Source organism: Gadus macrocephalus, chromosome 2 (assembly GCF_031168955.1).
Source record: "Gadus macrocephalus chromosome 2, ASM3116895v1".
NCBI classification, from domain to species: Eukaryota; Metazoa; Chordata; class Actinopteri; order Gadiformes; family Gadidae; genus Gadus; species Gadus macrocephalus.
In genome coordinates, this window is record NC_082383.1 from 3851607 (window position 1) to 3867945 (window position 16339).

Below are 16339 nucleotides of genomic sequence, written 5' to 3' on the forward strand. Positions count from 1 at the left end.
CCAACAAAGTTAAGTAACACCATAGATTCACAGCAGAGGAAATAAATTATTCACACAAAGGGGAGGAACTAAACGTTCCCAAGACGGTCTGTGATTGGTCCACATGTTTGGTTTGCCGTTGACGATCTAGAGAGGAAGATAACATTATGTCAGAAAGACTATCAGATGTGCTAATACCTTAATTTGGCGTCGGAAAAAAGTAAAGTAAGTGCACACCACACACAACGTGGGGTTGATCCATGTTATATTAGAAGAATATGGGGGATATTACAGAATTACAAAGCGTTTATTCTTTCCTCTCATGATCGACGAGTGTTTTAACACGATGTTGCGTAAATTCACAACCTTCCACCTACTTAAGTAAGAGTAATATTGAGGCCATAACCTCCCATTCAGCTACGAGGTTAAACGCTACATGTATCAACAGTGTTCGACTAATTTTTAAGCCAACGTTTGTCTAACTGGTAGTTCCTTCTAGCATCCACTGATCAGCCATGGTTACCGAACGAGAGCCTACGGATCTGGTCAGGGTGATTCACCTGCTGGTCCTATCCTTCTCCTGGGGGATGCAGCTCTGGGTGTCCTTCATAGCAGGTGAGTGGATCGGAGCAATTGCGAGAAAACTTTGTCTCTATAATTGTAAACAAGCTTTTGTACGCGCATTGGCTCAACGTCTCCCGTGCCTTGGCCGACAGGTTTTGTGCTGGTGCGGCAGGTAACGAGGCACACATTCGGGCTGGTGCAGAGCAAGCTTTTCCCCGTGTATTTCTACTGCCTGCTGGCGGCTAACCTCAGCAGCCTGGTCGTGTATGCGCTGCACCACGCCAGTGAGACGACGGAGTGGCATGAAAATGTGCAGGTGAGAGACGCAGACAGTGACAGAGACATGTCTCTCCAACCTGGGAAAAAATGGAACAAAAAAGTAAAGTTGAAAAAAGGCTGTGTAGTATGGGAGCTTTCTACCTTCACATGGCATTGCTTTTATAACATACATACTCACAGCTAGGGTATCTTCAGCAGCCTGTCTTTGAGGATCTGTTTAAATGATCCCCTCTCTCTGACCCCCAGATGGTTCTGTACTTGGTAGCGTTGGTCACGGCCGGACTCAACGCACAGTGGTTGGGCCCTGCAGCCACGGAGCTGATGTTCCGGCTGAGGGCGGTGGAGGAGGAGCATGGCCTGGGCGACCAGGTGGGTCTGGGCAGCCAGAAGGAGGCCTACGCCAAGCTCAGAGAGCAGGACCCCAAGTACGGAGCCTGCAAGAGGATGTTTGGGCGCTACCACGGCCTCTCCAATCTTGTCAACCTGGTGGGCTTCGTCTGCACAACCACTAACCTGGTCTACACTGCCCTCAACCTCACCACCATCTAGTCTCTACAGGGCCCTCAACCTCACCACCATCTAGTCTCTACAGGGCCCTCAACCTCACCACCATCTAGTCTCTACAGGGCCCTCAACCTCACCACCATCTAGTCTCTACAGGGCCCTCAACCTCACCACCATCTAGTCTCTACAGGGCCCTCAACCTCACCACCATCTAGTCTCTACAGGGCCCTCAACCTCACCACCATCTAGTCTCTACAGGGCCCTCAACCTCACCACCATCTAGTCTCTACAGGGCCCTCAACCTCACCACCATCTAGTCTCTACAGGGCCCTCAACCTCACCACCATCTAGTCTCTACAGGGCCCTCAACCTCACCACCATCTAGTCTCTACAGGGCCCTCAACCTCACCACCATCTAGTCTCTACAGGGCCCTCAACCTCACCACCATCTAGTCTCTACAGGGCCCTCAACCTCACCACCATCTAGTCTCTACAGGGCCCTCAACCTCACCACCATCTAGTCTCTACAGGGCCCTGAACCTCACCACCATCTAGTCTCTACATGGCCCTGAACCTCACCACCATCTAGTCTCTACAGGGCCCTCAACCTCACCATCTATGACGGCAGGGGGACACATGGGGTCCTGTTGTGACCACTGCAGGGGTATTAAACCTCACCCTGTCCCAACTAATGGGCTGGTAGAGATTGGCTGTGTGTATGCTAACCCTATTTGCGAGGCTGCCCCCTTGATACGGAGCCTAGGAAACATAGCCACTTAGCTACGTCTTTATTTAGCAGAATTAAACTCTTAAAGAATGAAGCCTTTAATGATAATAATAATAATAATACAATAAGTATTGTTACTATTAATACATGTACACAATAAAGTTTGGATTGAATTCATTTAAATGAGCTGCATGATTAAATATTTGTATTTTAAGTGAGAAAATAATTGAAATCTTAGTAATAATGATAACCTCAACAGAGCTTGCTTTCAAATCAAGAAATAAAACAGTATTTTAAATTGTTTGAAAATAAACTAGGTAGAATGTGTTTAAAAGTTATTGTTTTTCTTTACGTCAACATTCTTTGACAGATGATAATCTGTAGTGTTTTAACGCCTTAACAGACAACACGTGTGTTCTGTCAGCAGTATTTCAGCAGGTTTTTTTTGCACATGATTAAGAAATGTAACCTAGCCTTTTCATACAAATGAGTCCTAGGCCTTGACTGAAAGCTTTTTTGATCAAATGGAGAAAATGCTAAGATTGATGTGCTTGAGCGACATTATTAATATTGATGAAGGTCAACAAATTGTGTGTGTTTTGTAAATTGTTTGACCAGTGTGGGTTTTTTATATAAAGCAGCAAATTTAAAATAAACATCAGATGTGGATTTGAAATATTGTCTTTCATTTCATACTAAAATATTGAACCGCAGAGAACTAAAGATTGAGATGGAAAACAGATATGTTCAGGGTATTAAGCTTAAGCTATGAGCCAATGTTACACATTGCAACTTTAACAATGGAAGTAAGTGATCCAGTAACATGAAGGAAGAACTCACAATGTCAGCTGTCTCCTCAAGCATCTGTCATCAGGGAGTTAAAACAAGTTTATCTGCTCAGCTCCTTGTACAATCTTTATCGGGCTAGTGTTAAATTCAGGGTTATGTTATGTCAATACTTTTAAATATCATCATTATCTTTTGAGTAAAGCTTTCTCATCATCCTGCCATTTGCATTGTGCAATTGTGAATAAAGAAATCCCTCTAATGAAGTGTGTGTGTGTGTGTGTGTGTGTGTGTGTGTGTGTGTGTGTGTGTGTGTGTGTGTGTGTGTGTGTGTGTGTGTGTGTGTGTGTGTGTGTGTGTGTGTGTGTGTGTGTGTGTGTGTGTGTGTGTGTGTGTGCGTGCGTGCGTGCGTGCGTGCGTGTGTGTGTAAATGTAAACAACACGCTTCCAGGAAGGATTCCTTGCATTTTGGGCGTGAAAAGCTAAGTATGAGGAAGTCCAGCGAGCTGCTTTGTGACGAGGTGAACCGAACCGGTTTCGAAAGATCATGGAATGCGCCTTTTTCCAACGAGGAAAGTTAAACTAATTACACCCGTCCACACATAGTCGTCTAGGAGGACATTTGTGTAATAACCATTGCATTATTCTCAAGGGTTAAGGAACGAATGGACTTAAACGTATAGCCTACTCTCAGTAAACACTGCAATAATCAGTGTCAGTAAACGGTAAGCCAATTATGCAATACATAAGGATCACTGGTCTGAACCCGGCAGACCGCAGCATTACAACAACTCGTCCCCTCCGGTTGGTTGAGTAATGATGATGGTGATGAAGGTGAGCCGGGAAGCTGCGCCGGCGCAGTGCTTGCCAACAGCAGCAGCAGCAGCTCCTAGTGTACACAGAGAGATCCGGGAGCGCCTGAGGAAAACCTGCGCGTACACTGCAGGGAAGAGGAAGGAAAGGAGCTTTTTCCGCTCTTCCTATTCGAAACCACTCCTCGCTGGACCAGAGAGAGTGAGACATCTATCCGATAGAAGACTCAACTGGACTTTTCCCACAACAAGGTAAAGTAAGAAGTTTATTTGTTCCTTATATTTCCTGTTAGTCCAGTGGCGACACCCTTTATCACAGACTTGCGATTCCACTCACTAATTGTTACTCACATGTTCATACAACTCGTTATTCTCGCTGCCGATTATATTCGTTTTTGTTTTTTGTTTCACTAAAGGCTCGTTCTTACGCCCTTCAATCAAATATGTCCTTTCTTATAAACTGAAAAATTATCGGCTATCTATGTTTCCATCGAGACAACTTTTCGTAAGATAGCTAATAAACATAAATGCAATAGGCCTACTTCAAATAATATTTTATTATAATAAAGTATGCTCGTGTTCTGCGAGTCTTGTAGGCTACTGAAGGGTGAGATACAGTTGCGGCTGGTGCATTTTTATTCAGTGGGGGCTACATCAAAAATAAAGCACACAAGTTAGCCTATCACAAACCAGTTTATTTCAATACATAAAGGGGCCTCTCGTTGTATAATGACACATGTTTAGTTTACGTTGTTTGAGGTAAGCCTACTTAAATTTTTTTAAATAATAATCATTGCTTACATTATTTGTTATTGTTAAAATAATAAAGTAAGCAAAGCGTTAGCACCTCTCGGATTCAGCTGTAGTCATTGGAGTTATGATGAGGAGAACCACAGCCTCGGAGAAAGTCTCCTGAACATTGTTCTCCATGAGAGATGGAGATGTAACAGAGCCACAGCACCACTGCAGTACTTGAACTCATCATTGTTGTAGATGACCGTATTACAGCAATGATCGTGTTACAGATTATTAATTGGCAGCCTTCAGATAAATGTTGTTACGACAGGTGCCATGTGCCCCCACAAGCTCATATCTCTTGCCTTGAGGGGAGCGAATTGCAAATCTACAAATTAGAACAAGAGTAAATGGGCAAAGATTTTTTCGCTCCAGGCCGGAAACAGTTTTTAATCTACATTTTATAGCAGATTATACATTTTACTCTCTAACTATATATTTACCTTGTTCATTAATATATATATATTTTTAAGTCTTAGGGTGGTTGTTGTTGTTGTTGTTGTTGTTGTTGTTGTTCATAGTAGCGCCCTCTATTGGCTGCCCCATGTCAAATGTGCCTGCTGCCTAGGGATCAATACTGCTGATAGTCAATCTGTCGCTCCGTCCATCCAAGCCAGCAGCCTAATGACACCTGCCTCCCTAGGGCACTGCAACTGTGGTCGTTATGTTGATAAGTAACCTATACAGTTGCCCTATAAATATGTGTTGTCCATTAACCTGTTGGAGGTGGTGGGGCTGAAGGGGGGGATTGATGCATTATGTCGGAAACATGAGCCCAGCTATGAGGTTCACTGTGCTGCTGGACCACCCCGCTCAGCTGCTCGGGAGACTAGAGACATGTGACCCCAGGGCTTATATTGTTCTTGGCAATGAGCTTGAAAACAAGCAGATTTCTTATGGCTGGCCCCTTTGTGTGGCCCCTGTGAATGTGCACACTAAACGCCTTAGCAGATACAGAGCCCATCAAATGCGTCATGTGATACAGGATTACACAGCCAGGGGTTCGAGTTGGGACCGGTTGGGTGGTAGGATACAGAGGCCTACTTGGTAGAATGTATTCAAAGTGGCAGAGAGAAGGCCAGGCCCTAGAGAGACAGCCAGTCCCCAGAGAGACAGACAGGGGCCAGAGAGACAGGCAGGGCCCAGAGTGACAGACAAGCATCAACACATACACACACATCACACTATGCTGTCGCACAAACCTTGTATTATAAACATAACGTGACACAAGGTTGATGTGCTCATGTGGTTCAGAAGTGGTCATTTTGAGAGTCTATTGGCCATTTATTCACATGAAGAAAAAGTTTCACCAAGCAATGTGATGGACAGACACTTTGATTGTGTTAACCTGAAAGAAAAACATTCTTTTGTTTACCCCTATAATGAGTGTTATCCGATGTCTTACCGACTAGATTCTGTTTCTAACATCTCACAATCCCCTGCTGTACTAGCAGTCATCCCGGTCCCCATAAGTACAGCCACACCGCACCGTTTCAGATGTTTTTATGGGCCGCTGACCCAGCCTTGACAGTGCAGCCTTGTGGATCTGACCCAGTGATGGCTCCCTTATAGTCTGATAGGCATCTCTCCCTGCACCGGCCGTGCTGCCTTTCCATCTGGACAGTTTAAGAGCCGTGTGAGTGGACAGCCTTGGTCACTAATGGGGCCAGCTTTGCAACTGATGCCCCCGGCAGGTTACCATGGAGACGAGTGTGTTTTGCAGTGATTGTGTAGCGGTGGGGATGTGGAATAGATACTGACCGTGAAGTTCACATACTCTTTCTCTGGTCCTTAAGAGAGAGTCTCTCAGGGCCGATGGACAAATGAAAGGTGCTGTGGGTACGATTTAAGAGCTATAATTTGAGTTAGAAATACTGCGGCCATCCGGCAGCATTTAGTGAGTGAAATACTCTTTTGATTTAAGACCGCACTCAATTGATTTCTGACCAATCCGGGCATCTCTTCCTTGATTGGAACACTTCTCAATGCTGGAGAAACATAGGAAAGGAAGGATCAGAGAGGGGAGTTTCTTTTCAAAATCTAGCTCTATTTCACCCTTGTAGCATTTTTGTCATTACAACTACCTAATCTTAGTTTTGAAATATAATGTTCACAAAATTGTGTTAAGATAGAAACGGTTACATTAAGGCAACTGGTAGTTGTATTTAAGGCTGAAAGTGAGAGTTGGGATCCAGTAATGTAAGGATCATCAATGAAGGGCCACAATGCATCATGGGTATCTTGATAAGTGGTTATTGCTGGCTAATAAACCCATTGCAGAGAGTGTGTTGATCACCTGTCGGCAGGGAGCCAGGTGTGGCCTTTTTGGGGAGCAGAACAGGTGCAAGAGAGGAGATGATTAACAGAGGTTGCCTGAGAGATACAGACCGTTTGGTGTGGTTGGGTGTCCCTTGCAGAAAGTGAGACTGGACAGATGCTGTCGTTCTGGGTAGATCATACTGTCACTGCCTGTAAAGGCATAATTTAGCTATGAGAAGGCCTGGTGGAGTGTTGTGGCCACGTTGTTAATAAAGATGAACCTGTTTTCTTGCAAACATGTTGCTGGTTCCTTCCTCAAACCCTGAGGCCTGCCAGTAACTTGCCACATCAACGTTGTAACAAGCGTTTCCCTGTCACTTGGTGTACAAGTCCTCCTTGTAACTAGTCCTCAGTACAATGGGACCTCTGAAACTTGTTTTATAGATCATATACAAATCATATAGTATATACGAATCAGCTGATGATTTTGACAAACTGCGGGATAAGGTAAGGCAATGTCACGATTAGGGGATTGAGTAGCTGTCCCTGGGTGGGTTGTGGCGACCTTGTGCTCTTAGCAAGGCTTATTTAGCTCGCACCCCTCGGACACAGGGCTGTTCAGACGACCTGACAGAGCAGAAGCCATATCATTTAGTGACCATTTAAATTAGGAGAGAAATGTAAACTCACCATATATAAAGGAGGCAGAGATTAAAGATGCCTGATCCATCAAATCGATCTGCTATTGGCTGGGGGTGCTACGACAATTTAGCCCCCTGAATAGATCTTTGCAGATCCCTCCACAGATCACTTCAAATGGATCACTTTGAGTGATCTGTTAAACGTTAAACGTTGACCTCTGACCTCCAGATGGCCTCCAACGACTCCCGGCTCCAGCAGCCTCCCACCCAGAAGGACGCAGCGGACCAGAACTTTGACTACATGTTCAAGCTGCTGATCATCGGCAACAGCAGCGTGGGCAAGACGTCCTTCCTCTTCCGCTACGCCGACGACTCCTTCACCTCCGCCTTTGTCAGCACCGTTGGCATCGACTTCAAGGTGAAGACGGTGTTCCGGAATGACAAGAGGATCAAACTGCAGATCTGGGTGAGTCAGGTCACCGGCTCACCGCTATGCAGAACTGGGTTGGTTAAGTCACCACTATGCTGATCTGGTTGAGTGAGGTCAGCTAACGCAGAGCCTATGAGACTCTGTGTTAGCTGTAGACATCCCTTTATCCACTGTACATGTTTCTTAGCATGTTCAAATACATGAGTCATGTGGAGGAGCAAGGCAGTGTTCACGCGTTGCAAAGGATCAGCAGTCTTATAGCACACACCAAAACACACACACACACAGTCACTCTCTCTCTATAGCCTACCATGCACACATTCTACACTAAAGAGCTGACACACCCCAATTGCTCCAATAAGTGAAGGTGGAGTATGAGGTCCCCAGATTCTAGGGGTATTATTAGTAGTGAGAGGAGAAGCTATATGTACAATACATAGCTCTGCACTATTGAGGAGCATAACACAATGCCTGCATCTGTGACAATGACTGTTAGCCTGAGTGTGTAGTGCTTGCAGGGTAGCCCACATATATGCACCGCCAAAGAGGAACTCCTGTCGGGTTAATGATTAACTCTGTCAGCCTTCCCCGAGGTGCAACCCCTTTAGTGCTGTTTAACTTCCAAGCTAACCATTTAAATGCCAACTACCTTCATTCGCACCACCTCCAAGCTAACTAGTGTCCAAGCGAACCACCTCCCTGCTACGCACCTCATCCTAACATCCTAACATCCTTCATGCCAACCTTCTCCATGCTATCTAGCCTCCTGCTTCACTGCCAAGTACAATAGGATATTCGGGCGTGCCCTAATGATCCTCTAGGTTTGAGGAAATGGTGCCAGTATGTAGAGAGGGCAAACACTTTTTAAAACACTGTTTATCTATGGTTTGAAATATCTGCCAGTCACCTCAGATCTGGGGTCACGGGGGGCACAGTGGTAGCACAACTGCCTCCCAGAAGGTGTGCAGGGGGAACGTTCTGCATGGAGTGTGTATGTTCTTCCTGTGTTCACAAAGGCAAGGGACTACACCTGGAGTTGGTTCCAGGGACTACACTAGCTCCCTAGCTCGGACTGATGTAGTAGTTGACCATGGGATGAATAAGTATATCATAACCTGGAGCTGCCACACATGTATTACAGGCCTTTGTCGTTTTGACAGACAGGTGGATTATCTTGCTCTCTGTTGATGCTTTAAAGTTATACTGAAATGAACTTTGTGAGAGCCTTGGTGCAGTCTAACAAACTCACACACATACACACAGACTCACACTCACAGGAAGGAGTGGCTTGGGTGTCAGACTCCAATCCCAAGGAATTGGTTCAATCCCAAAGTCAACCAAGATTCTAACCTCTTCCTATTCATTAAAACATGCAACCCAACCCTAACCCTAACCCTTCTTATCTTAATTACTTGTAACTTAACTCATCTTGAACATAAAACTCAATTCATCTTGATAACATATAACCTAATTGATCCTAATAACATCTAACCTCACCCATCTTACCAACTGTAGACATAATTATTTGCTAGCAGCTAGACGTTAAATAGTTAATTATAATGACAGCATAGTAAACATCCGCTCTCACACAGACACACACACACACACACACACACTGGAAGCTGGGAGCTTTGTGTGTGTGTGTGTGTGTGTGTGTGTGTGTGTGTGTGTGTGTGTGTGTGTGTGTGTGTGTGTGTGTGTGTGTGTGTGTGTGTGTGTGTGTGTGTGTGTGTGTGTGTGTGTGTGTTCATGGGGAGGGGGTTGCTGGGATAGTGTTGGAGTGTGCCAGGTCTTTGTGTGGCCCGCTCATATAAACCAGGTGACGCTTGTATAGTGATAAGGGGGAGCGCTGACGTCAATGCACCCGCTCCCGGTCCTCGCTCCTCAGGCAGCGTGCATCCGTTTGAGGGCCCCGCCTTTGTCTCCAGCGAGGATCTGGTTACCACAACAAAGGAGGCGTTCTGTTTGTCCAGAGTTTGGCGGATTATACCTGGCCAAATATTTGATTGTGGATTTGCATGACTCAGAGTAACGCTGAGCTGCTACATTTGGTATAGAGGTGTACAGGGAACTGCCCCTGGCATGATGCAAGCGCTCTGGCGGTTAGGCTATTGTTAGCTCGTTAGGATCATCTGTATAGCTTGTTGTGAGTCGGTTGTTAGCTTAAGTTTCGCTTGTTGTTAGGATGTTGTAAGCTCGTTGTTTGACTGTTATGACTTTCGGTTAAGCTTGTTGTTAGCATGTTGTAGAATTATTGTTAGCTTGTGGTTGGCTTGTTGTTAAATAGTTGTTTGCTAGTTGAACACATATTTCTTGCCTGTTCTTGGCTAGTTATACGCTTATTGTTAGGGTATTGTATGCTTGCTGTTAGCATGTTGTACTCTTGTTCTTAGCTTGTGAGGGATTAATTATCATGCAGTGCTTCTTGTTTGATTCCCCTGGGTTCTCTGAGGTTGTTAGTCCCTTAGTCCCTGCTCTCTCTCTGGTCCTCCTTGAAGGACCAGCGGGGACCTAGAACAATCCTGACAATAATAGAACATTCATGAACCTCAATGGCCCCTGGTTACCTGGACGACCAGTGCCCTCCCCCTCCCCATCCTCCTCCTCCTGCGATGAGAAGATCAGTGAAGACACACACACACACACACACACACACACACACACACACACACACACACACACACACACACACACACACACACACACACACACACACACACACACACACACACACACACACACACACACACAGACCTGATGCAATGATGCAAACAAGGAATACAGATTTGTCGTCAGGTAAACATTAGGGAGGGGCTGGGTTTTATTCATTGCTCAATTTTGTGTGTGTGTGTGTGTGTGTGTGTGTGTGTGTGTGTGTGTGTGTGTGTGTGTGTGTGTGTGTGTGTGTGTGTGTGTGTGTGCATTGTGTGTGTGTGTGTGTGTGTGTGTGTGTGTGTGTGTGTGTGTGTGTGTGTGTGTGTGTGTGTGTGTGTGTGTGTGTGCATTGTGTGTGTGTGCTTACGTTATTGCCTAAAGTAATCTGATCGGCATGAAAATGTAATATCCATCGGCCTGGTAGTCTTCTCCCTCTGTCTCTCTCTATTTCTTTCTCCCCCCCTCTCTCTCTCTCTCTCTCTCTCTCTCGCTCTCTCTCGCTCTCTCTCTCTCTCGTTATGATTCTGTCTCTTTCTCTGCCATCTGTCTCTCTCTCTCTGTTGATCTTTCTGTCTCGTTGTTTCTCTCTCTTTTCTCATTGTATATTTCTATAAAATCCGGTGGCATTGTTTGCAGACTGGTTTCCGAGTCAGAACTTTGTAACGCTATCAAGGGTCGTCATGGCAACACAGCAGCGGGCAGGAGAGACTGACTTCCTGTTTGGGTTCCCTGTGATTGGTTTTCCCCTGCTTGTAGATAGCGTGTTCTCCCTGCCCTGGTTTCCTCCTGTTGACCACCCTGACCAAACGTTACATCACAGTGTGTTACAGTAGGTTATGTGACATTAGTATTATCTTCTATAAAAAACATATTACATCTTGCTGCATTATGTCTCATACAACAACCACAAACCCATCCCATCCTTATTTTGAATTTAAGTGGTCCCCTGTCAATAAAGTATGAACAAGTCTCATGCTCCTGTAGTGTTGTGTTGCGCTTAGTGGAGTAGTGTGTGTTTGACTCAATTTATTTCATAAATACATGAACATTGTGAACCGTGCTTTTGTTCATGTTTACATATATAATATTACCCACTGAAACCCACAGCGCCACCTTGTGGCCGAACACCTGCATTTTAGTCATGAGTCATTATGAACCATTGTGTGTTGCGTTGTCCCTGAAGGACACGGCAGGACAGGAGCGGTACCGGACCATCACCACCGCATACTACCGGGGCGCCATGGGCTTCCTGCTCATGTATGACATCACAAACCAGGAGTCATTCAACGCTGTCCAAGACTGGTGAGTTGAGCATGTCAACAGGATATGTGTTAATGAGTATGTACACGAACCATGATGTTGGGATCATGAGTATGTACGTAAACCCGGGATAACGAGTGTGTTAAACTGGAGTTGTGGGTCCCCCAGGGCGACGCAGATCAAGACGTACTCGTGGGACAACGCCCAGGTGATCATGGTGGGGAACAAGTGTGACCTGGAGGACGACCGCATCGTCCCCACGGAGGACAGCCAGCGCTTGGCCGAAGAGCTCGGTGAGGACGCCTCTGTCGACACGATCTACACTACACGTTTCTATACTGCCTCCACTATTTGTTTCTCTCTGTCTACTCTACACTATATACGCTATGTTTCTATACTTCTACACAATCTACCTAATCCGTTTCTACACAACGTATATACGTTTGTATATGCGTCATATATATATACGTTTATATTTACGTTGTACATTTAATGGCCCCTAACAGTGATGATAGCTTGCTCTACCAGTTGCGGTGTGTCAAAATGTGTCATCTTCTGTAGGTTCAGTTTTGACTCGAGAGTTATTATCGTTTTTTCCTTTTCATTACCTAATTCTTCCTCATTAGCTAGTAGAAGGTGCATCTTAGTTACATTAGAGACGTATCCATCAACAATCCAACATCAAAGTGTTGGATTGTTGGATCGTTTCCCCGGTTGCTGACACACTGTCCATGCGTCTGAATCCTATCCATAATAAGGGGCTTCTACACATCCCCCGCTCCAGACTGAAACAAAAAGGTGACCGGGCCTTCGCTGTAGCTGCTCCGCGCTTGTGGAACCAACTGCCACCCGACATACGTGATGCCCCCTCCATTTATGCCTTTAAATCAAGGCTCAAAACCCATCTGTTCAACCTTGCCTTCCCTCCCCATTAACTATCTGACCTCTGCACTACTGCCTTTGTTGTGTGTGGATGTCCGGTTTCATGTCTTTGATTTGTATTTTATTCTAATGTTATTTTGCCTTCATCTTTGCCTACTGTATGCACTATGTACAGCACTTTGGTCAGTGCAAACTGTTATAAATGTGCTTTTATAAATAAATGTTACTTACTTACTTGCTTACTTGTCCGTCTGCGTCCAGGGTTCCAGTTCTTCGAGGCGAGTGCTAAGGACCACATCAACGTGAAGCAGGTGTTTGAACGGCTGGTGGACATCATCTGTGAGAAGATGAGCGAGAGCTTGGAGGGGGACTCTGGGATGCTGGGGAACCAGCGCAACATGGCACTGCAGGACGGCCCCCCGGACGGACAGGGGGGCTGCGCCTGCTGAACTGTTGATCTGCACACACACCCCGGCCGCACTGCCCGACGCACACACAAAAACACAAGTACACAAACTCACTCTTTCTTCTGCCCAACCTCACACACATCCATAACAAGGCATCCCATAATCAATAATACATTGAGTTTTATCCTTCTCGCTCGCTCTCTCCCCCCTTCTCTCTCTCTCTCTCTCTCTCTCTCTCTCTCTCTCTCTCTCTCTCTCTATCTCTCTCAATGTCTTTCTCTTTGCTTTGACGTTTTCTCTCAAACTGTCATTTCTTTTGTTATTCTCTCTCAAACACACGCACCCACGTGAACACACACGCACACAGCCATCCCTAGCATTGTGCTCTGTGGCCTTAACACACTATCCAGTGCTGTCCATCATGATGATGTCATCTTCTTTGCAGGAAACTCTTGCTCTGGTGGAGGAGTCTAAAGTTCACTGAAAAGACCCCCATCCGAGAGACCTCATTGTAGGACTAACACAGGTGTGGTAATTATGGGTCTGCTCCTTCTATGAACAAAGTCATGGGTAGAAGAGTAAGTAGACTGGACTAGTGAAGATAAGTCTACGGGGTGCCCTGGTACATAGCACAGTAGACATATATACATAGACACCGCATTGGCATTTGTGTCGTACTTTAACGTCGCTGCCATAATTGGGAGCCCAAGACTTGACTTTAAACGAGTAAAAGGGGAGCTATGGTTTTCCTGGATTAAAAGCACATATACATTTCTCAACCGATCTCAATAAGTTGTTTTTATTCAGGAACGCAGCAACAGCTCCAAGCAGTCAATGCGGCGTCTGTGTATGTATTACTCAGCCCAAAAGTAGTAATTCATAAGCCACACTTGTGTTTGTCATATGGTGACGCCTCCATGGAAAAAGGGTATGTTACTACAAATAACGTCCCCAACAACTGAACTCCAGAAGATCATTGACAAGACACTTGATTAGTAGATTGAATCACCTTCTGATCAGGTCCATTAGAGCCACGGCCATCCCCTCTCCCTCCCTCCCAGACTGCACCGAACCAAGCACTAACTATACATACTGGTAGTATGTTTTAGAATACAATCAAGTGCCCAAATATTAAAGTTGTATTTAACTAATTTATTCAACCAATCACAACCAGAGAGAATGAGTGTTTAGAATGACTAACACTTATTTCTAATTGTGTTTTATCCTGTTGTTGCTGCCTTTTTCCCAAATCAATTTTACAGGCTCTCTACGTCAAATTGAAATCTTAAATCATGGTTATGGACTACACATCCGTTTTGTACGGACTACTCTCCTTGTACTAAACGATGCATCCCCTTCTCAGAAATTCTGCTCCAGGGCTTGTTGCTTATCAGTAAGGTAATGCCTTAAACACATCCTCACTGAACATTGAAAGCTTTATCAGAACCGAGAAGATAAATTCTGCTTTTGATAAGATTCAGCATCTGAGCGAGACTGCACTAGACTGGTGACTGCTCCAGGATATGGAAGTGATAATTGTTGGGCCTTCTCCCAGCACGCCTTGATAACCTTTTCCCATGATGTCCTCCGGCATGTGCCTTGTCCCGCATTACGCGTGTGCTGCATGCGCCATAATCAGCCATGGCCTGACACCGCTACGTTAGCATACAAGCTAACCTGCAAAATGACGCGCTTCGTTGGCAAATAACTAAAGTTGTGTTTTCTTGTACCGTTTTCCGTCCAAACATTCTGAAAGGGAACACACTGTGCTGTAGAAATGTGACTACTAAATACTCGTACTACTGTAAGGGAGAAGGTTAAAGGTCATCTGGAAACTTTAGGGTTTGTGTTGTACCTAAGTCAGGTTAAAAACATGGCGTTGGTGCCTTACGATGCACTTCACCGTGCCTATAAAGTATTCACTTTAATGCTGAGCAGAAGATATGTGCACAGTGCAACTGTTTACCTTTTATTTAGTGTTGAATGGCCGGCAGTTTGCCATTGTGCGTTTACTGTGCTAGGTCCTGTGCCTTTTTAAATGGAGCAATCAGGGGTGATGAGGATCGGTCAACAGCAAATAACACAAACAGCATCCGCTAGGCAATGCTGAAGGCGATGTTTGGTGTTTACGATGAACCAAAAAAGTCCACCACCAAGAGAAGGGTTACTTTTTTCGATTCCAACGTAACTGCCGTTCTAGCTGCCAAACGTTACGTTGCTTTGCCAAATGCTGTCCAACACAGGTCAAAAAGGTGGACCAAGCTCGCCATAAAGTGGTCACTCCCTTCTATTGTGTAAGGTGTATGGTCAGCCAGCCCATCTGTCCACTGTTGATTACTTGAGGGCTGTTCACTAGCAGTAGCGGGGATGCTATCAGATCATCTGCCCACTGTCCTTCGGATCCAGGCTGCACTGGATGGGCCAGATGGCCGAACTTGATGCTACTATAGAGAAAGATGTTTCTGGAGTTGTCAGGTGAAACATTCGCCAGAGGCATGTCGTGTGTACCATTGCGGAAGACGTTGGGCAGGGCTTTGGTAAATCCTTTGTGGTTTTGTTCAGCATTATGTTTCATTCCAGATGAGTTCCTTTTTAAGAGAAACCACAGTTCTTCACGTTTGGAGTTGCTGCTCCTTGGTTTTAGATAATGTTATCAACCTTGTTAGGAAAATAATATAGAGATAGACATGGAAATGAAATGTGTTTTGGTCTGTATGTAAAAAATGAATAAAGAATCCTATTCATAAAAGCGAAATTGCACACATCATTTTTTTTCTGGGGATTGTATGCACAATGTTTAAACATGCTGACCAGGTCCGTTGTAGCCTTCTAGCTTCAGAAGAACATTTGAAAGGCATGGCTGACGACAGCGAGATAATTTATGACCAACCTGTGTGCTACCGCTAAATGTGCTGCGTTATTGGTTATCAGGAGAAGCAGACAAGCCACAGTTTGTCACCTCACAACAATTCTTATGTCCTGGGGCCCCCTTTCCCAGGCCCGTGGCAAAGTTAACCACCACTTCCTTCTCGGGTCGCTCTCTGAGAAGAAACGATCTGTAGTTTCAATTGAGAAGGTTTAAGGCGATTGAGAAACCAGATTTTATTGATGAGTTTAGAGGTTCTTTATTAATCCCACACGGGCTAATCGTCATAGATTGTAGTGTAAATAATGGATTGACTGACATTTAAAGTTGAGTATCGCAGGTTAATTGAGAAGTAGGCTTGCGCCAGAATGTAGCAAAACACGACGGCTCGAAGACCCAAGTGCTGGCTCGAAGACCCAAGTGCTGGCTCGAAGACCCAAGTGCTGGCTCAAGTGCTCCTCCAGTGTTGGGATGGGTGGGGATGCGCTCCCTG

At 45.2% G+C, this 16339-nt stretch overlaps 2 protein-coding genes across 5 annotated transcripts; both read left to right on the plus strand.

Moving 5' to 3' along the window:
- Positions 1-62: 62 nt before the first annotated feature.
- tmem205 (transmembrane protein 205) lies at positions 63-2729 on the plus strand. Of its 2 annotated transcripts, XM_060071781.1 has the most exons (5): positions 63-204; positions 479-594; positions 696-859; positions 1069-1390; positions 1901-2729. In XM_060071781.1, the coding sequence occupies exons 2-4, from the start codon at positions 495-497 to the stop codon at positions 1369-1371; spliced, it is 567 nt and encodes a 188-aa protein (XP_059927764.1). In that variant the 5' UTR covers positions 63-204; positions 479-494; the 3' UTR covers positions 1372-1390; positions 1901-2729. The 2 variants fall into 2 exon arrangements, with proteins under 2 accessions (XP_059927764.1, XP_059927773.1); XM_060071790.1 differs by lacking the exon at positions 1901-2729 and having other exon boundaries at positions 74-204; positions 469-594; positions 1069-1463.
- Positions 2730-3736: 1007 nt separating this feature from the next.
- rab3db (RAB3D, member RAS oncogene family, b) lies at positions 3737-15735 on the plus strand. 3 transcript variants are annotated; one of them, XM_060071720.1, is made up of 5 exons: positions 3737-3908; positions 7576-7812; positions 11615-11733; positions 11860-11984; positions 12835-15735. In XM_060071720.1, the coding sequence occupies exons 2-5, from the start codon at positions 7576-7578 to the stop codon at positions 13020-13022; spliced, it is 669 nt and encodes a 222-aa protein (XP_059927703.1). In that variant the 5' UTR covers positions 3737-3908; the 3' UTR covers positions 13023-15735. The 3 variants fall into 3 exon arrangements, with proteins under 3 accessions (XP_059927703.1, XP_059927696.1, XP_059927712.1); XM_060071713.1 differs by having other exon boundaries at positions 3741-3903; XM_060071729.1 differs by lacking the exon at positions 3737-3908 and adding an exon at positions 6857-7212.
- The last annotated feature ends 604 nt before the right edge of the window (positions 15736-16339 follow it).

What these genes read in the sequence shown, in the direction of transcription:
- tmem205 (XM_060071781.1), top strand. Translation starts at nt 495, where the DNA reads ATGGTTACCGAACGAGAGCCTACGGATCTGGTCAGGGTGATTCACCTG. An exon ending in CTGGGTGTCCTTCATAGCAG is followed by an intron (nt 595 to 695) that starts GTGAGTGGATCG and finishes CTTGGCCGACAG; the next exon opens with GTTTTGTGCTGGTGCGGCAG. An exon ending in AGTGGCATGAAAATGTGCAG is followed by an intron (nt 860 to 1,068) that starts GTGAGAGACGCA and finishes TCTGACCCCCAG; the next exon opens with ATGGTTCTGTACTTGGTAGC.
- rab3db (XM_060071720.1), top strand. Translation starts at nt 7,576, where the DNA reads ATGGCCTCCAACGACTCCCGGCTCCAGCAGCCTCCCACCCAGAAGGAC. An exon ending in TTCAACGCTGTCCAAGACTG is followed by an intron (nt 11,734 to 11,859) that starts GTGAGTTGAGCA and finishes TGGGTCCCCCAG; the next exon opens with GGCGACGCAGATCAAGACGT. An exon ending in GCGCTTGGCCGAAGAGCTCG is followed by an intron (nt 11,985 to 12,834) that starts GTGAGGACGCCT and finishes GTCTGCGTCCAG; the next exon opens with GGTTCCAGTTCTTCGAGGCG.